The following is a 20,545-nucleotide window of genomic DNA, read 5'->3' as shown; positions in this document are numbered from 1 at the left end:
GAGGTGCTGAAAAGATATTGCAAAAGTTAACAGAACAGCAGCACTTGATGGTACAGATTACTTTAATATTCCAGTCTATTTTTTTAAAAGCACATTTAAAACTAAATGTACATATAGAAAATATTAAAAGCAGTTTTTCATCAATCTAACATCAGAGGAAGGGGAACAAACTTGCTGCCAATCAAAAAAGAAACACACACACACACACTGCTAAGGTATCTTTTATTCTCTGCTTTATTGTATACTTTACATTCAAATCGACATAAAAGAACCAGACTAATACTTAAGATAAAAGCTTATCTTAAGTACATAAGGACTAGTACATAAGGAATTAACATTCCTTATATACTAGTGCAACTTTGCTGCTTGCTCCACTTTTACTTCATCCTGAGAGAGCAGCTTAAGCTATCAAATCAACACTGACATAATGCTTTTAAAGTAGTGAGACTCGACCATATTTACACCAACAGGTAACAGCCAGTGTGTAGACTTAACCTGGGCTGCGGTAAACTGCAGGTAAACTAGCAAATTAACAATGTGGCTTATGTGTAAGTACAAGAAAGAAGATCTGCTATCAACCACCTGCCTGCTTCCTGGCTGTTCGGCTGCTAGTCTATTCTGTTGTTTACCACACTGTCAAACTCAATGCTAACATCATTTTCCCAGTCCTGTGTGACAAATATGTGGTTTTAGAACTCATGTTTCATTATGATGAGTCATATAAATAACTCATATTACATATAATATTTTATATGTAGCATAAAAACTGTTAGGCCATTTAGTGAAGACAGGAGCTCCACGCCCGTTTCCCACAACTTAGGCACTATTCCAGAGTCAGGAGAGCATATTTTTGACATTTTATGACAGTATTGACAGTATCCATATAGATGTGTTGGCTAAAAGTGTAGCTATTTTGCAATCAAGCAGTTGAGGGTTTAAAATAAAAGTGAAATGAAAATGATCTATGGATGTTCATTTTCCTTAAATGAACCAAATTTTTATTTATTTAACTTAATCTGTCAAGAAATCACGCACTTCTTAAAAAAACATTTTTCATCACTTTAAAAACTATATGTGTCACCAAAATAACCATATATACATATTCATACTTAAGGTTGTGTTTATAAAACAAGGTTACTAACAGAATAGTGAGCACATGTTTTCTTGTCTTATCCTCTCTGCAGGATCAACTGATCACTTCAAGAGGGCAACTTTTTTGACCTTGTGTTTGTCTGTTAAAGATAATGAACTGGTTCCTATACAGCACATTTCTGCTCTATTGGAGCACTCAAAGCACTTGTCTTCTTCACCCATTCACAAAAGCACTATTTCTCTGCTCTTTCTACCTAACATTCACACTCCAACAGGTGCAGAGTGTCAGAGAGGGCGGAGTTAGTATCTTATCCCAGGATAGTTGGCATGCAGGCTGAAGCAGACTAAGATTGAACCGCCATCCTTGTAATTACTAGGTAACCTGCGCTACCACCTGAGCTACAGCCTTCTCCACAGTGCTCAGGCTTCAACTGATGTCTAGCCTTCCTGAAGTTGTTTAGCAGGCATTCATTTTCTAACCTACAGTGAAACTTCTTTCTACGGTAGCTGACAAAACAATACAGAGGAACGGGTGTGAAGTTCAACGGCAGGGTAGAGGGGATCAGTGAAGGTTGTTTTGAAGGTGTGGAGGTGAATGAGGCTACCAGAAAAAACTCTGTAAAAGGACAAAGTGCCAGCTTCCCAATCCAGATACACCCCAACCCGACTGCAGCGCAAACACTGAGATGATACACAGACCTTCTCTTTGTTGTGCTGAACAAAACAACCATCATCAGAGCAAATCAGACACCAAGACTTGTTGTTTTGTCCCAGCTTGCAGTCATCCACATCTCCTTTCCTGCCAATGCTTCTGTATGTTAACCCAACACATAAGGGCTCTGACACCTCCATCTCCAGGTAGCAGCGCTCTTTTAGTCCCTGCTCACACAGCACTTGCTGACAGCAATCAAACCTCTCTGTATGATCAGGATAAGCCTGCTCCTCCTCCACCCAGGTCACTTTTCTTTTGTCTTCAGAGAGCAGCAGGTTCTTGTGAGCTGTGTTGGAGTCCAAAGTGAGCGCACAGGCATCTGGAGGTAAGAAAACACTTATAGAATCACTAAAGACTTTAATAGTATACCGTTTGTCCACCAATGGCAGTATGAAGTACATAGCTGTTGGGCAGTAATTTAAAAAAAAAATCCATCAAAAGAAAGTTGTTCCTGAGTTAAAAGTCAACATTCTTCTCAAAATAACATTTCTGAATACACGAGTGATGTTTATTTTTCCTCTTAAAGGCAGAACCATGACAGGAATGTTTAAAATCCATTACAATGAAGTTAATGTACATGGAATTGATCTTAAAAAGAAACAATGTATTTCTACGATTCTTAATATTTTATTGCTGTCCTTCAATATCCAGTATTTTTACATGTACCATTAGATCTAATAATCCTACAACTGTTTACAACTTGCATAGTTCCCATTTCTGTATAGCTGTATATCTCAGATTTCTGTAAAGTTATTTATTTCATATTCGGTATAGTTCTTCATATTTATATCCTGTTCATAGCCTGTACATAGCTTGTACTCACTACAGCCTGTACATACTTATAGTTATAGAATATTCACAACATACTTCATACCGTGTACATTATAACATACCATAATAGACCCATTTCTGTAATATACTTTCATATCTATACTATTGCTAATACATATTGTAATATATCTATATCACTAAAGCACTTCTGGATGGATGCAAACTGCATTTCGTTGCCCTGTACCTGTGCATGTGCAATGACAATAAAGTTGAATTCTATTCTATTCTATTTTATTCTATTCTATTCTATTCTATTCTATTCTATTCTATTCTAATAAGTCTAAATCCTCTCTTACAGAAAACACTATGTAAAGAGGACCCACTGAAACTGATGGTGACTGTGGTGGTGTGTGGTAGAGACTGAGGGAGGCTCCTCGCTGGAAGCTCAGGTGAAACAAGGAAAGCTGCTTTAAAACAAAAGTTCTGCCACATTAACCTGAAATGATCATGTTGTAATTAAGTCCTGTAGCATCTTAATGCCTTTAGAATTCAGACATTGAAACATTCAACAGATTCCTGTAGATACTCACATTTCTTCAATCCTGGGTGTATCCGGTGACTTCCACCATGTTCAAAACTGTGGAGGAAATTGAGTTTAAGAAATAGAAATGGAACTATTAATTAGTAATATATGCATCTATTCTGTTCACCACCCAACACCCAATATTGGTCTCTTGCTGGCCAAGAAAACAGAGTAATGATAAAGCTGAGTGCATGCTGGAGTCTGATCTTCACCAGGTAACAGAGGTGATGATTATTCAGGATTGCAGCATTTTAGCTTTAATTTCTATCCATACAGGTTGATGTATTAAATTTACTGTAGTCCAAGCTTTGCTTTGTGTTGTCGACTTTGTGCCTGTACTCATTAAAAGAAAGACGGTGTAGGGATTTGTTTGGTAGTAATGTAATAAGAGGTGTAACAAATTACCTTCTTCAGTGGGTGATTAAGTAAAATACTCCATTACGTTTAAGAAAAGTATGTTACTTTTTTGAGTAACAACCAGGGTACTTGACTTGTTAGGAAACAGAAAATTACTCTGTATCACTCTACAAGTATTACAGCACGAAACTCCAGTAAAAAGGTGGCGGTGCTCTAATCTTTAGGTGGTGAAAAAGCAAAAACTAAAGTTTAAAACACTTTAGATTAAGATCAGACTTTCTTCTCCTCATTGTGATGCATCTTCTTGTAAATGGTACATATAGAAATAATAATAATAATATAGTGATGTGTTCTGTTTGTTTGTTAACTAGCTGTTATTATTATTATTACTATTTTTAGTTTGTTCAAGGGCTACAAGAGGGAAATAAACTTATTCTCAATCGTTAACAGGAAATAGAAAGCATTTTGCGATGAAGACTAACAGAACATTTTGAGCTGGCTCTCATCCATTAAAAAACTTGTCAAACAGCTTCCTGGGGTGTTTCCGTGCTTGCTTTGAGCTTGGGGACCATTTTCCAAACAGTGCATGATAAAGGAAAACATTACTTGACTTGGCTGAGCCGGTATTGTGGATCATTCCTCAGCTCAGAGAGCTTCTTCTCTCCATATTCTCCTGGATAGTTGTAACTCAGGTCCAACTCTTTCAGATGTGAGGGGTTTAACTTCAGAGCTTTGACCAAATAATCACAGCCTTGTTCTGTCACCAGACACCCAGATAACCTGAGAAAAGAATAGTTTGATACATATAAATGCAGCTTTTAGAAGATTTAGAAATCCATCAGCAGGACTACATCTGTTGCATCGCTAAAAGACTAAATGACTGCAGGAATGAGTATTTACAGGGCAGATGCTATGAAGAACAGGACCTGTGCTAAAATAACTTCTGCCAGGTGATATCTGTTTCACTTTGTAGGAGGTTGGATGGGTTGTCTATGTTTATATTATGATACATAAACATGTAATGTACCTCAGAGTTTCCAGTCTGCAGCACTGACTCAACAGTCCTTTAGAGAGCAGCTCCACTCCTGAATCTTTCAGGTCATTGTTGCTCAGGTCCAGATCTCGTAGAGGTGAGAAGGGGTATTTGAGAGCAGCGACCAGATGATCAACCCACTCTTCACTTACTTTACAGTCTGCTAGTCTATGGAGGGTGATGGGTGTTTATTAATTTTTATAGAAACAGATAGATGTAAAGAAAAGGCATGTTTAAAGATACTTAATGGCCAACCATGTGATTGCCATTTGTAATACAGAGGACTTGTCCCCTCTCCTTCCTCTTTTGCATTCTGGCTAATAGTCCAGTTCGCTGAAATTATTTAAGGGTGAAGAGTTTATCTCACAAACAAGAGTGAAAAAAACTTACAAGGCCTTTTTGCTGCTCCTCACTGCTGGTATCAGCCTCCGTCTGCCCTCATCTGATGTGTTGTAACTCTTTAAGTCCAAGAGTTCCAGATCATTCTTTGATGCCTGCAGCATGTAGGCCAGTGCAGAGCAGTGCAGGGGAGTCAACTCTGTTTTTGAACGATCTGACAGTGCGAGATATTTCTGAATCTCATCTTTGACTTTGTGATCTCTCATCTCGACCATAGTCTGGAAAAGGTTGATGCAGCTGTCTGGAGAGAGGTTCTTCCTTCGCATAGATTTGATGTGAGTCAACATTTTCTTGTCAGTATCTTGGCTTCGATCTGTTGGAGTCAGCAGACCATGAAGGACTCTGTGATTGGGTTCAACCATGAGGCCAAGGAGGAATCTCAGGAAGAAGTCCAGGTGGCCATTTTTCTTCTCCAGCACTTTGTCTACTGTTATTTTAAGAAGTTCAATTAAAGTATGCTCCTTGCCCTTTACATCAAAGAAGATGCTGAGATCTTTAGTATCATTGTTAATGAAACAGTCATAGATGTAGAGAGCTGCAAAGAACTCCTGCACAGTCAGATGCACAAAGAAGAAGACATTTTTCTGGAAAATTATTTTTTCTTCCCGAAGAACTGTGGTGCAAAATCCAGAGTCAATGGATGCTGCTTTAACATCAATGCCACAGGCCTCCAGATCTTCCTCATAGAAGATAAGATTTTTCTTCAGCAGCTGCTCAAATGCAAGCTTGCCGAGTTTCAGAAGAAATTTCCTCTGTGTTTTCAGAAGCTTCTCTTTGTTTGTCTCAACGTCCTTGTCATATTTTCTACTTCTGTGTTTTGTTTGGACACAGAGAAAGTGTGCCATCATTTCTGTAAGAGTTTGAGGAATTTCAGTTTTCTCGTCTCCTCCAAAGACTTCCTGGAATAACACTGCAGAAATCCAGCAGAAGATCGGGATCTGACACATGCTGTCGAGACTCTGTGAAGACTGAATATGTTTAATGATCCTTTCAGCAAGATCTGGATCATGACTAAACCTCCTCCTGAAGTATTCAGCTTTTTGTGAGTCATTGAACCCTCTTATCTCTGTCACCATGTCAACATGCTCAGCAGGGATCTGATTGGCTGCTGCTGGACGGGAAGTAATCCAGAGCTTTGCATCAGGAAGAAGCTTACCCTGGATGATGTTTGCTAGGAGATCCCTCACAGGTGCTGCTTCCTTGACAGATGTTATAGTCTTAATGCCTTCAAAGTCCAGCTGAAACCTGCTTTCATCCAGACCGTCCAGGATCAGGACAGTCTTGGTTTTGGTATAATCCACTGAATCTTTGAGATCAGACAGTGTGGGGTGAAATAAAGTCAGGAGCTCATGTAGGCTTTTTTCACCTGTAATCAAATTCAGCTCTCTGAAAGCAAGACTGAAAACAAAGTCTACATCCTGGTTTGCCTTCTCTTCGGCCCAGTCAAGAATCAACTTCTGCACAGAAAATGATTTTCCAATTCCTGCGACGCCCTTCGTCACAACTGTTCTGTGAGGTTTGTCTTGATCAGGCAACGGTCTGAAGATGTCACTCAGACTGACTGATGAACACGTTTCCAGTTTACTTGTGCCATATCTGAACTCATGCTCTGTACGAGGCCCTTCACTCTCCCCAGTGGTGATGTAGAGCTCTGTATAGATGTTGTTCAAAGGACTTGGCTTGTCACCATTACCTTCAGACACCAAAAAAAATTTCTTTTGCATCGCTTCTTTCCATGTCTTCTTTGCCTCAAACAGTTTGATGTCATCTGTAACAATGAAATGCAAGATGAACAAGCCCAAAATTACATTGTTAATACCAAATGATTTCATTTTTTTAAATGGTAAAAATGCAAAATCACAAAATGACAAAGAGAACAAATCTTGAAATTAAAGTTTTCATTGGTTTAATTGTTTAAATTTTGGGTAAGATGAAAAAAAAATTAAAATCCAGAAAATTCACCAATTAAAAAGAACCCTACACACCTAAAAAACTGTGTATAAAAGAGATGTTTTATTAACAAGAAAATCCCAAATATTCAAACATTCAAAATACCGCTCAAACTCATTTTACATCTAATAAGAGTTTAAAACTTTTCTCATAGTAGTTATACAAATTCTTAATACTTACCATTGTCATCTTCAGTATCTTTCAAGCTTTTCAATGTTATTCTGGATTTCTTTCCACACTGTGGACAGGAGTCCTCTGCTGGTGAATCAGACTGATCTGAACTTACACACTGTTTGCAGGACTCATGTCCACACATGAACTGGACTGGATCCTTTAAAACCTCCTTACACACTGGACAGCTGGATTAGATGGGAGATGAAGAAAACATTTCGTTATTATTGTGCATCACACACAGTGATATGACTGTATCTGAGGCAGCATTTGATCTACAAACAAAGAAATTATTCTCCTGTATTCAGAAACCTGTTGGTCTGGAGATTTATATCTATATTGCTATGGAAAATAAACAGCCTTAAAACATCACCTTCATACACCATCAACGTTCACTCAGTCTGCATCTGCATCCGTTTAGAGTTCACAAATATCAACCGTAATATTCCTCAGCAGAAACTAATGTTGCCCCTTTAGCAGGATTAATCTAGACCCTGTTGAAAAGACCTCCAGGTTCTTCAAGTATTTTGTCACACGATGCAGAATTCATAATCTAATTTGTGACTGTTGGAAAACATTGATCTATATTCTGCATGAAAGCTCACTGTTGTTACTAGATCAAGGTTTTTCTTTGAAAAAGCTATCTATTGTGTGCCAATATCTATTGAGGCCACATAACTGTTTCTCAATTAATCTGTTCTACGACATTATTCCAAAAAGTCTGCCTTTGTGTTCACGAGCAAACTAGATTTAGTGTAATGTTTCTGTATGAAAGCAAAGGGTTTTCCTGGTAAAATCCCATGCAGCTAAAACGTGCTGAACAGCTGCACTTAACAACACGGACAGTTGAAGAGCACATTGTCTCATCAAATTTGGGGCCCTTGAAGATTTATTTTTTCATCAGATACACTATTGTTAGGCTAAATTTAATGAAGCATTAAGCATTACTCCACCAAAGTGACTGTGAGTGCTCTGAAATCTAATCCAGTTTTGTATTATGCTTCTTAAGGTGAAATGATTATAACTTTTTCAAGGAATCAAAATCTGAATCGTAGCATGAGCGAATCACTCAGGACTCACTCACCCCCTCCCTCCTGGCTCACAGCTTCTTCTTCTTGGTTGGCAACTAATGTTAAGGCGCATTACCGCCCCCTGGCTCACAGCTCAGTGGACATTTACATGAGAAAATATATATTTGACACATTTGAAGAAAATAAAAATAAAATAAAAATAAATAAAATAAATGTTCCCTTTAGAATTTTTTTCCTTGTTTTTCCTCCATGAAAAGAGAAACAAATTAGGTTTGAGTGAAAATGTACATTTTTTGCACTCTCTGGGCAACTAAGTGACTCAAATGACGCAAAAATTCGATTCAATTTGGTGAGTGACTCATTCAAACTCGATTCAGTAAAAAGAATCAAATTTACCATCACTATGATGCTCATACACAACTTTGTGATCTGTAGTGAGAGTAGGGAACAAGTGGGAAGGAACCAGGAGAGGTGGAGGTACGCTAATCCTCTGACTATTAGTGCTAAAAGTCTACTCCTCAGTATTATACTTTGGATGGGAACATGTTCAGTGCGGTGCTGAGAGGTGTGTCGGAGGTGTAACGTATTTACTTGCATTCCTTTGTGAGTTAAAACTGTGTGCGTGGTTACCACGTGAGTATTGTAGGTTTAACTTTATCTGTGTTATTTGCTAAGTAGCTAGTCCCATTGCTATCGCTAAGATGCGGCTTTGGGCTATTACAGGCAGCCTTGGTTTTAGCCCATATTCCATTTCATATATGACTTACTATTGTAGCTGTGAGTGGATGTAACTATCTTTATGGTTATTGCCTGAGTAGTTGTAACCTGTAGAGGTCCTGTTTGCTAACAGATATATATATATATATATATCTATATATATATAGATATATATATATATATATAGATAGATAGATAGATAGATAGATAGATAGATAGATAGATAGATAGATATATGTATACACACACACACACACGGGCAGAAAATTCATTTATGGTCTTAGGGTGCCATCTAGTGGCCATGTTGTTATATTACAGATGGTATAACATTACGCTGAAAACCCACAGTATTGTATAAGCAGTGTTTTACATAGTGGTTAATACACAAATTAATTTTTCTGTTTACAGATGACCACACACACACACACACACACACACACACACTCAAACCCCATTTACCTGCATGTAAATATATTGTAATTCAATCACATCCCTACCAATCCTGTTCATCCTGTTTATGCCATCTGCCTTCTCCTTCATTAAACTTATTTGAACTACATCAATGTGGAGTACCATTCCTTCTGACCGAGGACGACTCAGTTGAAGCGTGATCGGCAATCAGTGCAATCATATATTACAATTAGCATACCTGGAGAGAAGAGGAATGAGACGAGGAATGAAAGTCAGTAGAAACAAGATAGAACAGGTGAGAAAGAGAGGAAGACATGTGGGAGGGTAAACATGCAGAGATAGTGAAAGTGAAAGTTTAAATACCTGGGGTCAACCATCCAAAGCAATCGGCAGTGCACAGGAGATCTGAAGCATAAAGTGCAGGCACGGTGGAGCAGGTGGAGATGAGTGTCATGGGTAATTTGTGAAAGAAGGGTAGCAGTTAAAGGGAAGGTTTACAAGATCAGAATCAGAGACTATATATCACCAAGGTGCAATCACGAAAATAGCAGATGGCAGAACTGTAACAATGTATGGTTTAGAGTCGGTGACTGAAAAAGAAACAGGAGGCTGAGTTGAAAATGGTCATATTTTCATAGGGAGTAAGCAGAATGGACAATATCAGGCATGCATACATCAGAGGGACAGCTCAGGTTTGGAGACAAAGTTAGAGGTAAGGCTGAGATTGTTTGGACATGTGCAGAGAGAGGATGGTGGATTTACTTGACAAAGGACTCTAACAGAGAGCTGCCAGGCAGGAGGAAAAGAGGAAGACCTCATGACCATGGATGTGGTGAAGAATGACACGCAGAGGATTGTTGTAAAAAAAGGAGCATGCTGGGAGCTTTATGTGACTCCTAAAGAAGATGAACACAGCCTATATAGGTGCTGTTTTTAAGAGGATCAAACGTTTACTTATTCAGATGGGTTTGAAAACTCAATGTGAAAACATGTCTTGGTGGAGTGTACACTTTGTTTCCATGCATGCTATGATTTGGGTAACTGGGTAAATATTGGGATCAAATTGAAAATTGAACTGAATAAAATTGCCATGCAAAAATACAGAAAAATCAACATGCCACATGTGAAACTGCAGGTCAGTCAGTCTGTCACTTAATCTTTAATGTGCTAAATTTATTCCTTTGGGGGGGAAAAAACTTTACCTTTGTGTCTTTCCAAAGTTGACTGGCTGGTACATGGATCCTTCACTCTTCATAGAGACAACACTGGGAGCTCTGGACTCAGTTCCACTAAAAACGGAGATATTTGTATTTATTCCACAAACAAGAAACCACCTGTGTTTCTATTGTATTTGTTTACAGGAAAAGTGAAAGAAGAATAACTCTAACAAATTAATGGAAAACATTTTAAAGTACAAAATAAGGATTACCCCTGATGTTGCTTGTCACCAAAATTAGCTGGCTGGTACATGGATCCATCACTCTTCATAGACACAGAGCTGGGACCGGGAGAGTCATCTCTATTCTTCTGTGAACTGTTCAGAATGGGATATGAATCTTTTTTTTTCTTTAAAAAAATAACAGTGAACCTTGATCCATGATGGACCTCTGAGCTAAATGCTAATAGGATGGCAGAAAAGGAATGTGAAGGCAGGTGACAAATGAAAGGAAAAACAACAATATGTTGGTGCGCTGGTTACAGGAAGTGCATCAAGTGTCTTGTGAACTTTACGTGAGGGTGAACTCCATTCTCCTAAAAGATTTCCCTCTCACCTGATCAAGAAGCCCCAAACTTTTCCACAGCTGCTCAGCTGTTTGAGATCAGGCAAACATGTTAGACCAGAGTAACATCATTTTCATCCTCATCAGGTTATTCAGTGAGACCTCGTGTCATGTTCTATCACTCAGAACAACTCCTTAATAATTTATAGACTCTTCCCTCTAAGGGGGTCCAAATCCTGCCAGCATAACATAGCCACTTTTTCCTTTAATATGTCACCTATCTGTAAGTATTAAACAAAGAGAGCTCTGTGTAGATAATAAACTGTAACCACACTGCACTAAAAACCGTTTTCCAATGTAGAGTTTCTTTATTTATGATCGGACATACCTGACTAGCAGCCCACTGCGGGAGCTGATTGGCTGTTTGGAGAGTGAGGGGGCGGAGTCAGCTTGTTTTCTCTTTCTTGTCTCAGACATTTCTGCAGCTGAAACACAACTAACAGGGGAAAAAAAAACAGAGAATAGTTTGTAAATGATAAAAATCCAGCTGTACAGACTTTATGCAGTTTATTGGCAATTCCACTGTAAAAGATCCTTCTTCCTGAACCTGAACCGAGCTGCAGTGACAGCTGGTAGCCTGTAGGTGGCAGCTGTCACTGCCACCTATAGTGACAGCTGTAGCTTTATTTATTTATTTACCCTCCTAGACACTAAATGCACTTTTTAAATATTCAATAAAGTTACTCTTTGTTTACAGACCTAATATTTTTGGTAATCACTGCACTGTCAGGTAAGATTTAAGATTGGTGCGACAGTGCAGGGCCTCTTTAACGGTCTTTTGTTTACACGGATGATCAATGACAGCGTGAAGGTGAAGCAGGTATTAAAAAAACAAGTTAGAGTATCTATTTCAATCATACTATGAGGCAAGTCAAATCGAAAATGGAAGTAAAAGAATAACAATGCGAATTTGACTCGGTTTTATAACGTAACTGGAGTGTTTACAGGGTTAAACGTGGACATATGGATAAACACACGCAGCACCCTCGATCGCTCCTAAATAGTGAATTATAAAAATAATCGATGGCAGAGTTTGAGTTTGTTCATACTGAGTCGCCGTAAACTGTGAAATCTGCTGCTGCGATGATCCTTCTTATGTGCGCAGTTACTGCAGTAAAACAAGATGTCGGCTGATTAAAAACACACGCATCGCTCTGCCCGACAAAAGTCGACATAAAGCAGGAAGATAGGCGGTGACTTACTTTCACGCTATAAGAGTTTTTTTCTTTCTTATAACTCAATCAAGTATTCGTAAGTTTCTCAAGGTTCTCCTGACAATGAGACTCGCTGCTGCACTACAGCATGGCACAGACGGAACCCTCTGTGTGTGTGTGTGTGTGTGCGTGTGTGTGTGTGAGAGAGAGAGAGACAGAGAGAAAGTGTGTGTGTGTAGGGTTTTGTTGTTGTTGCATTTGTTTGAGTTTCACTTTCGTTTCTATGCTCTTTTATGCACCTTTTTTTGTCTATCGGGGCTGTTGCTGATTGGACTGGAGTGTTAGAGCCACATTAAAAATATATATTTTTGATCTTTTCGAGAAAGAAGCTGAAATTTTATTTGTTGTTTCAGGACAAACTGCCAAAGCTGCTTATCTGTCTACAAAATACCTTGTTTAGATGAATTAGTGAAAACTTACTTCATATCAGATTTTGTAACAAAGAAAAAAAAGATTTCTCTTTTAACACATATTATTTGTTGATCAGGTTAAAGACACTGAAACGAAAAACTGGTGCAGGCAGCTGCATCTTGAAAGAGTGGAGTTGAACAAAATGAAAAGTCTGGTAATGGACAGATGCAGGTTTATCCATAATGAGGATGGTTAAAACCTCAGGCAATAAAGAGGATGTTTGTTGCATCACAGACATGATAGGATGTTTCACTAATTCATCTAGACACGGCATGTTGTGGAGGGCATAGCAGTTTGTCTTGAAACAACTTTAATCTCGAAATTTTGACTATATTCTCTTTTTTCTTCTTTTGGGGCCTTAATACTCGGCCATAGTACACTGTAAATGGTTTTAGTAAATTTAACAGTATTTTTACAGGAATATGTATGTATAAGATACTCTAAAATGTTTTTACATTATTTTACTGCACAAAGCAAAGGATTGTGGGAGAGTGTACATTCACTGCTGTAATTTGTCTGTACTGTAAATTATTTTGCAGCAGTGATCCAACGCGGGAAAAACTGACCAATAACAACAGAGATTTCTTTCAAACTTCTTTTTTTTAAAAAAAAGTTTGGTGGAACCAACAGTAAAAGGAAAAAAGGATTATTTTCTGGAGAAAACATTAACTCAACAAAAGGTTAGTAGACTCTTATTATGTTTTAGAAAACGAAGCTATTTTCTAGAATCATTTACTTCTAAGCTGATTTCAACTTTTTACAGTAAACACTAAAGTAGTGTATAGTGGAGTAGTGCATTGTCATACACTGGTCATAGCTTACATTTGTTATTGAGACCATCAAATGTTTAAATAATAGTTTTTGGCCTTATTCTCTTCTGAAAATTATTTGTTTAATGCCGTATTCCTACATGATGCTATAAAATATTTATATTTATAATTTTATATTAAGAAACAGAAACTAGCAGGAGTTGTGCAAGTGCAAGTGGGAGGAGTTATGTAAGCATATTTTATATTTTCAAAAGCATCTTTTTTTTTCCCTTCAAGCTTTTATCCGACTCATCATTAGTGAGGTGTTCACTGGAGCCTTTTGTGGCTGGACAGGGTTGGGAGCTCGATAAGCTAACATGACTGAATTAACTGAAGTAAACTGAAACTAATGACAAATCAAAAGTGCATCTGTGTTCTTTGCATAATGAGTGTAGATGCTTTCTGCAAAAATGTAATTTGTCAAATAACTTTCATTCATTTCTGAATAAATTCACTAGATGCAGACCACTGTGTGTTTTACATTTTCTTCTGTTCTTCATAATTCAGTTCTTGCTTTAACTTCGACCTCTTTTTCTGTTTTCAGTGAAAACTGGACCAACACGTTTCTTAAGCACCATAAGCCATAGCAACCTTTAGCAGTTCATTAATGTCACTAACTTGCTCGATACCTGCTATAGACTCTGCACACATGGAAGCCAATCAGAGCTCGTACACTGTTAAACTTCCAACATCTGAGTTCATTATTAGCTGTTGAGGTTAAGCATTCAGTCAACACAGAAACACTGAGGATGTTTTTTGTACTCTGTAAGGACCAGCGATGGATGTGGGGCTGAAGCCTTTAGGTTTATATTGTTAAAAAGTAATTATGAGAGAATTTGTTTCAGGTCGTTTTTCAGAGTAACATGAAAGTAACATAATGAATAATGTAACAAATTAACTTTTAGTAAACTACTGCATTACTTCTAAGAAAGGTGTTCTGTGTAATATGTTTATTTATTTCTCGAGTAATAACCTCAACAGCGGTAAGCACAGATAATTTTGTTGATAATGAGAACGCACTGCTCATTAAGTTTTAAAATTACATTTTAAAAGTCAAATGAACAAAATGTGTGTCAAAACAAGCATTTAGCTCGATTTCAACTTCTCTGGTCTCTGCAGTAACCTCTTTGTGGTGTATTTTTTTCCACTTTAACAGATGTTTCTTTCCTATCTTCCTGTTAAACAGTCAAATATTAACCACAGGCACTAAAACTGTGTCCTTTACATCTGCTTCCTCTCTATTTTATGGCCTCACAGAGAGTAGTAGTAACATGTGGTGTAGCTTACTGATGGCCACTTTAACATGAATTCAAATTGAAATTTCCACAAGTCATAATAGCTAAACCCAGAGATTTAAATTCTTTTGGTACTTACAATCAAGGCCTGTGAGCACCAGTCAATTTACATGAAAGTAAATGAAGTGTAAAATATAACTGTGCACAGTTTGTAGATTTTCTGTGAGTTCCTTATTTTTTTCATTTCTTAGCAGTCATATAATGCTTATTTTATTTGTCACTTATTTGTGTATTTACTGTGTAAATGTTTGTAATAGATAAGTCAGGGCAAGTTTGTTGACGGTGTAAGCCTCATTTATTCTCCAGGTTTCAGTACTGTTGTTTACTGTGGCTTGATTTTCTGTAGAAAGTGTAATGAAGAAAACTTCTGTTATGAAACAGCACATTCCTCATTTCAAAAGCGCAAATTAAAAAAATTATACAATTCATTTTTTTAAATTTATTTTTTAGAAAATAACATAATTAAATACAGAAATAAGACTGAGACTTTGCAGAGCTCTGCACAGAATCCAACACGAGCTCGGTTAGCACCAAAGAAAAAACCCTTGATATGGGCCCCCCTGTTATGCTTCTATGTTCCTGTTTAAACTTGCCCTGTTTTCATTTCCTTTCCTTTCTTTTCACTTCATTTCAACATGTCTGAACACAAACGTTTTTTCTTTATTTCTAATTTCTCTTTTCTGTCATTCTTGCACACCCTTAAATCATTGCCGCACAGCAGAATGGCTGATTTTAGGTGGACATGGTTTTACAGTAAACTTTGTGCAGAATATTAACAAAAGTATTAAATTTAGAAAAAACTGAAAAGAGGAAGTAAAAATAAAACCGTGTAGTGGAAAGAAGCTGTGGGGCCCAGTGCAAGAGGACCTGAAACGTGAAGTAAAACTAAGGTGATTTTTTTTAAGGTGAAATACACAGAAAATTCTCAAAGTTATTGATAATTTTTTTAAATTCTTCACAGAGAAATTCCTTGTGATGAAAGTTTTTAGAGTCTGACCTGGGTCAGATTATTCTGGTTACACTGGCCCACAGTTGGGCCCCCATCCAGGAAGCAAGAAAGAAAACTTTTTTTTTTTAAGGCACCAGGATTATATTTCCTTAAATATTCAGTTTTAAAACCAATTGGAGGACAGAATTTAGCAGTCTGTTACTAAACTGTCCAGACTGTCTGCCAGACTCAGCTGAGTTTCTGGTAAAACTTCTAGAATCAATGAAACAAGAAAATGAAAGAGGAATAAGACACCGACCTGCCTCCTTTAAGGAAAAAACACACCATAAAAATGTAGTTAATTTCTGAGTTACTGTTCAACAAGATTGAATGACGGCTGACCCAGAGGCTGCAGCAGCACATGTGCTCAGACTGCTTCATTTTCAGTTTTGAGATGTGATGGTTGCTTTTATTTTCCAGTGAGGTGGAAAAGGTTTGAGAAGCAGCATTTCAGAGGGAGTTAACCTTAAACACACTTTTATTCTAAAAGAACGAAACAGTTTAAACAATGTCAGAGGAGGTCTTCATTTTTATGGCAATGACTCACTGACAAGAAAACTTAATTTGAATAAAATATTTTGTGCGAACACTCGCTTTGGAAACTGCACATTTACAGCTGGCAAGTTCACAAATGTTGCACGAAATTTGGCAAAGTACGAAACAGTAATTATAGCTACAGGTAAAACTAGTTTTTGGTTAATGATAATATCTAAAAGATGTTTGCAGCAGTATGTGTTTATATGATGATTTTATATTTAATTTTTACAGTGAAAAAGATCATCTGTAATTAAATATTAATAGCATTTACCATTATGTCCTCTCTCCTTTCCCTGCCAGTGTACTGACCTGTACAACACGGCCTGTGGCTGTAATCTGGGGGAGTAAAACGTGACTAAATAATACAACAACTGCCATATGTGTGCACACGCATGGAAGGTCAGACACAGCATCCCATTAAGCTGCACAAATTTTATTGTAATTAGAGCTTTTGAGGTGAGTATTCGGGTTGCAGGACTTATTCTGGCACAGCTCCATACTGAAATATATTGAGGGTTGACCGCGTGCTGAACTGAAATACACTGCATGTGTCAACGTGCTCTGTGTGACTCTGACAAAGTATTTGTGGGAAATATTTTTTAAGCATTTTTTTTTTAGTTAACTGAAGAGCAACATGACAAAGACACAAAACACACCCCTAACATGCACCAAAAAGAATAAACTGCCTTCAAGTTTTAAGATCATCTTCTTAAAGTTGTAAAAGTGTACTTACATCTTCAACAAGAGGCCTTCAGCTTGAGCTTTGTGGCTTTTCAAAGCGCGGTAATTTCTGCTTATCTCACATGATCACATTAACTGACATTTCCTTCTTCATGTTCAGTTTTTTTACTGTCTAAACTTTTCAGAGATCCTGCCGCACAGTGGACAAAGGGTTAACGGGTAATGTCACTGCTGAGACTCATAGCTAATCAAAAATCTTGGATTACAAAGATGATGTAATCTTGGTGGTTTGTAAAAAGTCTTCATATTGAAAAAACACACTAGGAATATCATAAAGATTTATTGACCTTTGATTTTTTTTAAACATTAAAACCAGTTTGTTACTTTTTGTTCAAACACCAGTTTGGTTCCTATTGACGATGCAAATCTCCTTAAAATAGTTCAAATGAAAAGATCTCGGTGCTTATTTAATCTTGTTCTTGTTCAAATCTAAGAATCTGAGGACTTTTCTCATAGATGTAAACATTTACAGTTGCTGGCCCCTTCATTAGGCACACCTTGCTGGTACATCCATGATGTGAATCTCCCGTTCCAGTAAATACTCTACTGGATTTCAATCTGGTGACAGTAGAAGCTGTTTGGGTACAGCGAGCTCATTGTCATGTTCAAGAAAGCACTTTGAGATAATTTGAGCTTTGTGACATGGTTTTTTATCCTGCTGGAAATAGCCGTCAGAAGATGGCAGTGCTGTGGTCATAAAGGGATGGACATGGACGCAAAGCATGTGGAAATATCCCCCACACCATTACTATAGCCTGAGACGGTTAAACAAAGCAGGATGGATCCATGCGTTCATCTTCTTTACACCAAATTCTGACCATCTCAAAGTTGTAGCAGGAACCTCTACTGTGCAGTTTTGGTGATGCCTCAGTTTCTTGCTCTTATTTGAGAGAAGCAGCACACATGGTTTCCTGCTGCCGTAGCACATTTGATTGAAGGTTCAACATTAAGTGGTTATTTGAGTTACTACCGCCTTCTGTTAAGCTCGAAGCAGTCTGCCCATTCTCCTTTGACCTCTGACATCAACAAAGGTGTTTTCTCTGCTGCACATGGGATAGTTTGTCCTTTTTCAGACCCTAGATTCCCATTAAAATCACTTCAGTCATCTATCTTCCTCATTCCGATGCTCACTTTGAACTTCAGCAGAATAAATGCACTGATTTTCTGCCTTGTGATTGGCTGATTAAATGTTTGATTTAGGAAGCAGTTGAACAGGGGTCCGAACAAAGTGAACAGCAAGCACAGACGCCAGAATCGTGTCTACATGGCCACCAGGATGCTCAGGGGGAGCCCGGCTTCATAATGCCTACATGTCTATGGAGCCAGGGGTCTACACACAAATTACAAATTATCTGAACTCGCTGAATTTTTGGCTGATTTTACAGAACTTTAGTTTATCACAAATATTAAAGTGTAGGCTATGGTTACGTTTCATATTTTAATGTGGACTTTAATACCAAAATGTTTATTTTTGTTGATAATTAGAGCTGCAGTTAGAAAGTGGAAGCTATGGACATTTGATGAAGAAGTGATTGATCTAAATGATAAATGACACATGAACTGGATTCATATTAACCACTGAAAGAAGCTCAAACCTGAGCTGGAGTGAAACTCTGTTTATGTGTGCATGTGTGAAGCACGTGCTCATATGGGTGGTTAGTGTAAACAGTGAAGTTCACAGAAAGGTGAGGTCATTAGAATAGAATAGAATAGAATAGAATAGAATAGAATAGAATAGAATAGAACAGAATTCAACTTTATTGTCATTGCACATGTCACAGGTACAGGGCAATGAAATGCAGTTTGCATCCATCCAGAAGTGCTTTAGCCATGATACAGATATATTACAATATATATTAGCAATAATATAGATATGAAATGGGTCTGTTATGGTATGTTATAATGTACATGGTATGAAGTATGTTATGAATATGAATATATGACTATAAGTATGTACAGGCTATGAACAGGATATAAATATGAAAAACTATACAGAAATATGAGATACACAGCTATACAGAAATGTGAACTATGCAAGTAATAAACAGCTGTAGAATTAAAATTATTGTATTTTACAGAATGATTATTTATACAGAATTATACAGTAGTGCAGTTAAGATAAGCAAGATATGTGGATAATTTCTACATTACTTCTCTGACTATCAAAGGGTTTGTGTCGGTGCTTCCTCATTCAGCTGGAGTCAGTGTGGAGAGAAAGTACACAGAGAGGTAAACTGGTAAACACACTGAGGAGATTTAAGCCAACTACACACTTCATATCTAACCAGGTCTTCCCATTAACCTCTGGCCTATCCAGAGGTTCAGTCAATGAGCTCGTCAATAGCTTCAATGCTAAAATGTTAAATGTAATGGACACTATTGCTCCCATTAAGGTGAAGGTTATCTCTGGAAGGAAGAAGTCTCCATGGAGAAACTCCATGGAGACTCCTCCTGTGTCAGTGGCAGCTGAACTTCATTCGACCATGGCCTGCAATGACTTTGCCAAATTCTTCACAGAAAAAATCCAAAAGATTAGACAAGCAATTGGTACATCAACAGCAGATCCAGGATATGTACTGTGTCCACCAAAAAACTGTTTAAACACCATGAAACAGTTTCACCCTATTAACAGCAAAGACCTGGAGGACATCTTTAGTCAACTGAACTCCTCCTCCTGCTGTTTAGATGTCCTGCCAACAAGTTTTTTTCAAAAAGGTCTCAAAGACTTTAGAATCAGACCTGTTACAGATCGTCAACTTTTCCTTAATGTCAGGTGTGTTTTTAGAACAACTAAAAACTGCTGTAATTAAACCTTAATTACAAAAAAATTAAACCTATACTGAAAAAGGACAATCTTGACAAGACACAAATGAACAACTACAGGCCGATCTCAAATCTCCCATTTTTAAGTAAGATCATTGAAAAAGCAGTTTCTCAACAGCTCAGTTACTTCTTAAAACAGAATAATTGCTACGATGCCTTCCAGTCAGGTTTTAGACAGAACCACAGCACTGAAACCGCTCTGACCAAAGTGTTTAATGACATATGTCTGAACACAGACAGTGGAAAAATGTCAGTCTTAGTTTTACTGGATCTCAGTGCAGCATTTGATACAGTTGACCACAACATATTACTCAAACGACTGGAGAACTGGGCAGGTCTTTCAGGAACTGTACTAAACTGGTTCAAAACATACGTAGAAAACAGGAAATACTTTGTATCAATAGGTAACTTCACATCTGAGCAGACAAGTATCACATGTGGAGTTCCCCAAGGTTCCATCTTGGGACCCCCTCTGTTTAACATTTACATGCTCCCACTGGCACAGATTATAAAGAACAACAAAATAAACTATCACAGCTATGCAGATGACACACAAATATATATCACAATGGCACCAGGAGCCCGAGGCCCTGTACAGGCTCTTGGTAAATGCATTGAGGAAATCAATGACTGGTTGTGCCACAATTTTCTCCAACTAAACAAAAACAAAACTGAGGTAATAGTCTTTGGCGCCAAAGAAAAACGATTACAGGTCACCA

General features: G+C 37.7%; 1 protein-coding gene across 1 annotated transcript; it reads right to left on the bottom strand.

The window, feature by feature from the left end:
* Positions 1 to 14: 14 nt before the first annotated feature.
* On the bottom strand, positions 15 to 12,408 carry LOC146674005 (NLR family CARD domain-containing protein 3-like). The gene is made up of 10 exons (XM_085392588.1): positions 12,211 to 12,408; positions 11,337 to 11,444; positions 10,657 to 10,761; positions 10,430 to 10,516; positions 7,078 to 7,256; positions 4,939 to 6,715; positions 4,543 to 4,716; positions 4,122 to 4,295; positions 3,166 to 3,212; positions 15 to 2,123 (listed from the first exon to the last, which is right to left on the bottom strand). The coding sequence occupies exons 2-10, from the start codon at positions 11,423 to 11,425 to the stop codon at positions 1,591 to 1,593; spliced, it is 3,165 nt and encodes a 1,054-aa protein (XP_085248714.1). The 5' UTR covers positions 11,426 to 11,444; positions 12,211 to 12,408; the 3' UTR covers positions 15 to 1,590.
* Between the last annotated feature and the right edge of the window lie 8,137 nt (positions 12,409 to 20,545).

The sequence above is a fragment of the Rhamphochromis longiceps genome, linkage group LG3 (assembly GCF_057381845.1).
Source record: "Rhamphochromis longiceps isolate RC_006_pf linkage group LG3, R_longiceps_female_GT1.1, whole genome shotgun sequence".
Classification (NCBI taxonomy): domain Eukaryota; kingdom Metazoa; phylum Chordata; class Actinopteri; order Cichliformes; family Cichlidae; genus Rhamphochromis; species Rhamphochromis longiceps.
Note: the sequence above shows the minus strand (reverse complement) of the source record. Positions and strands in the feature narration are given on the sequence as shown.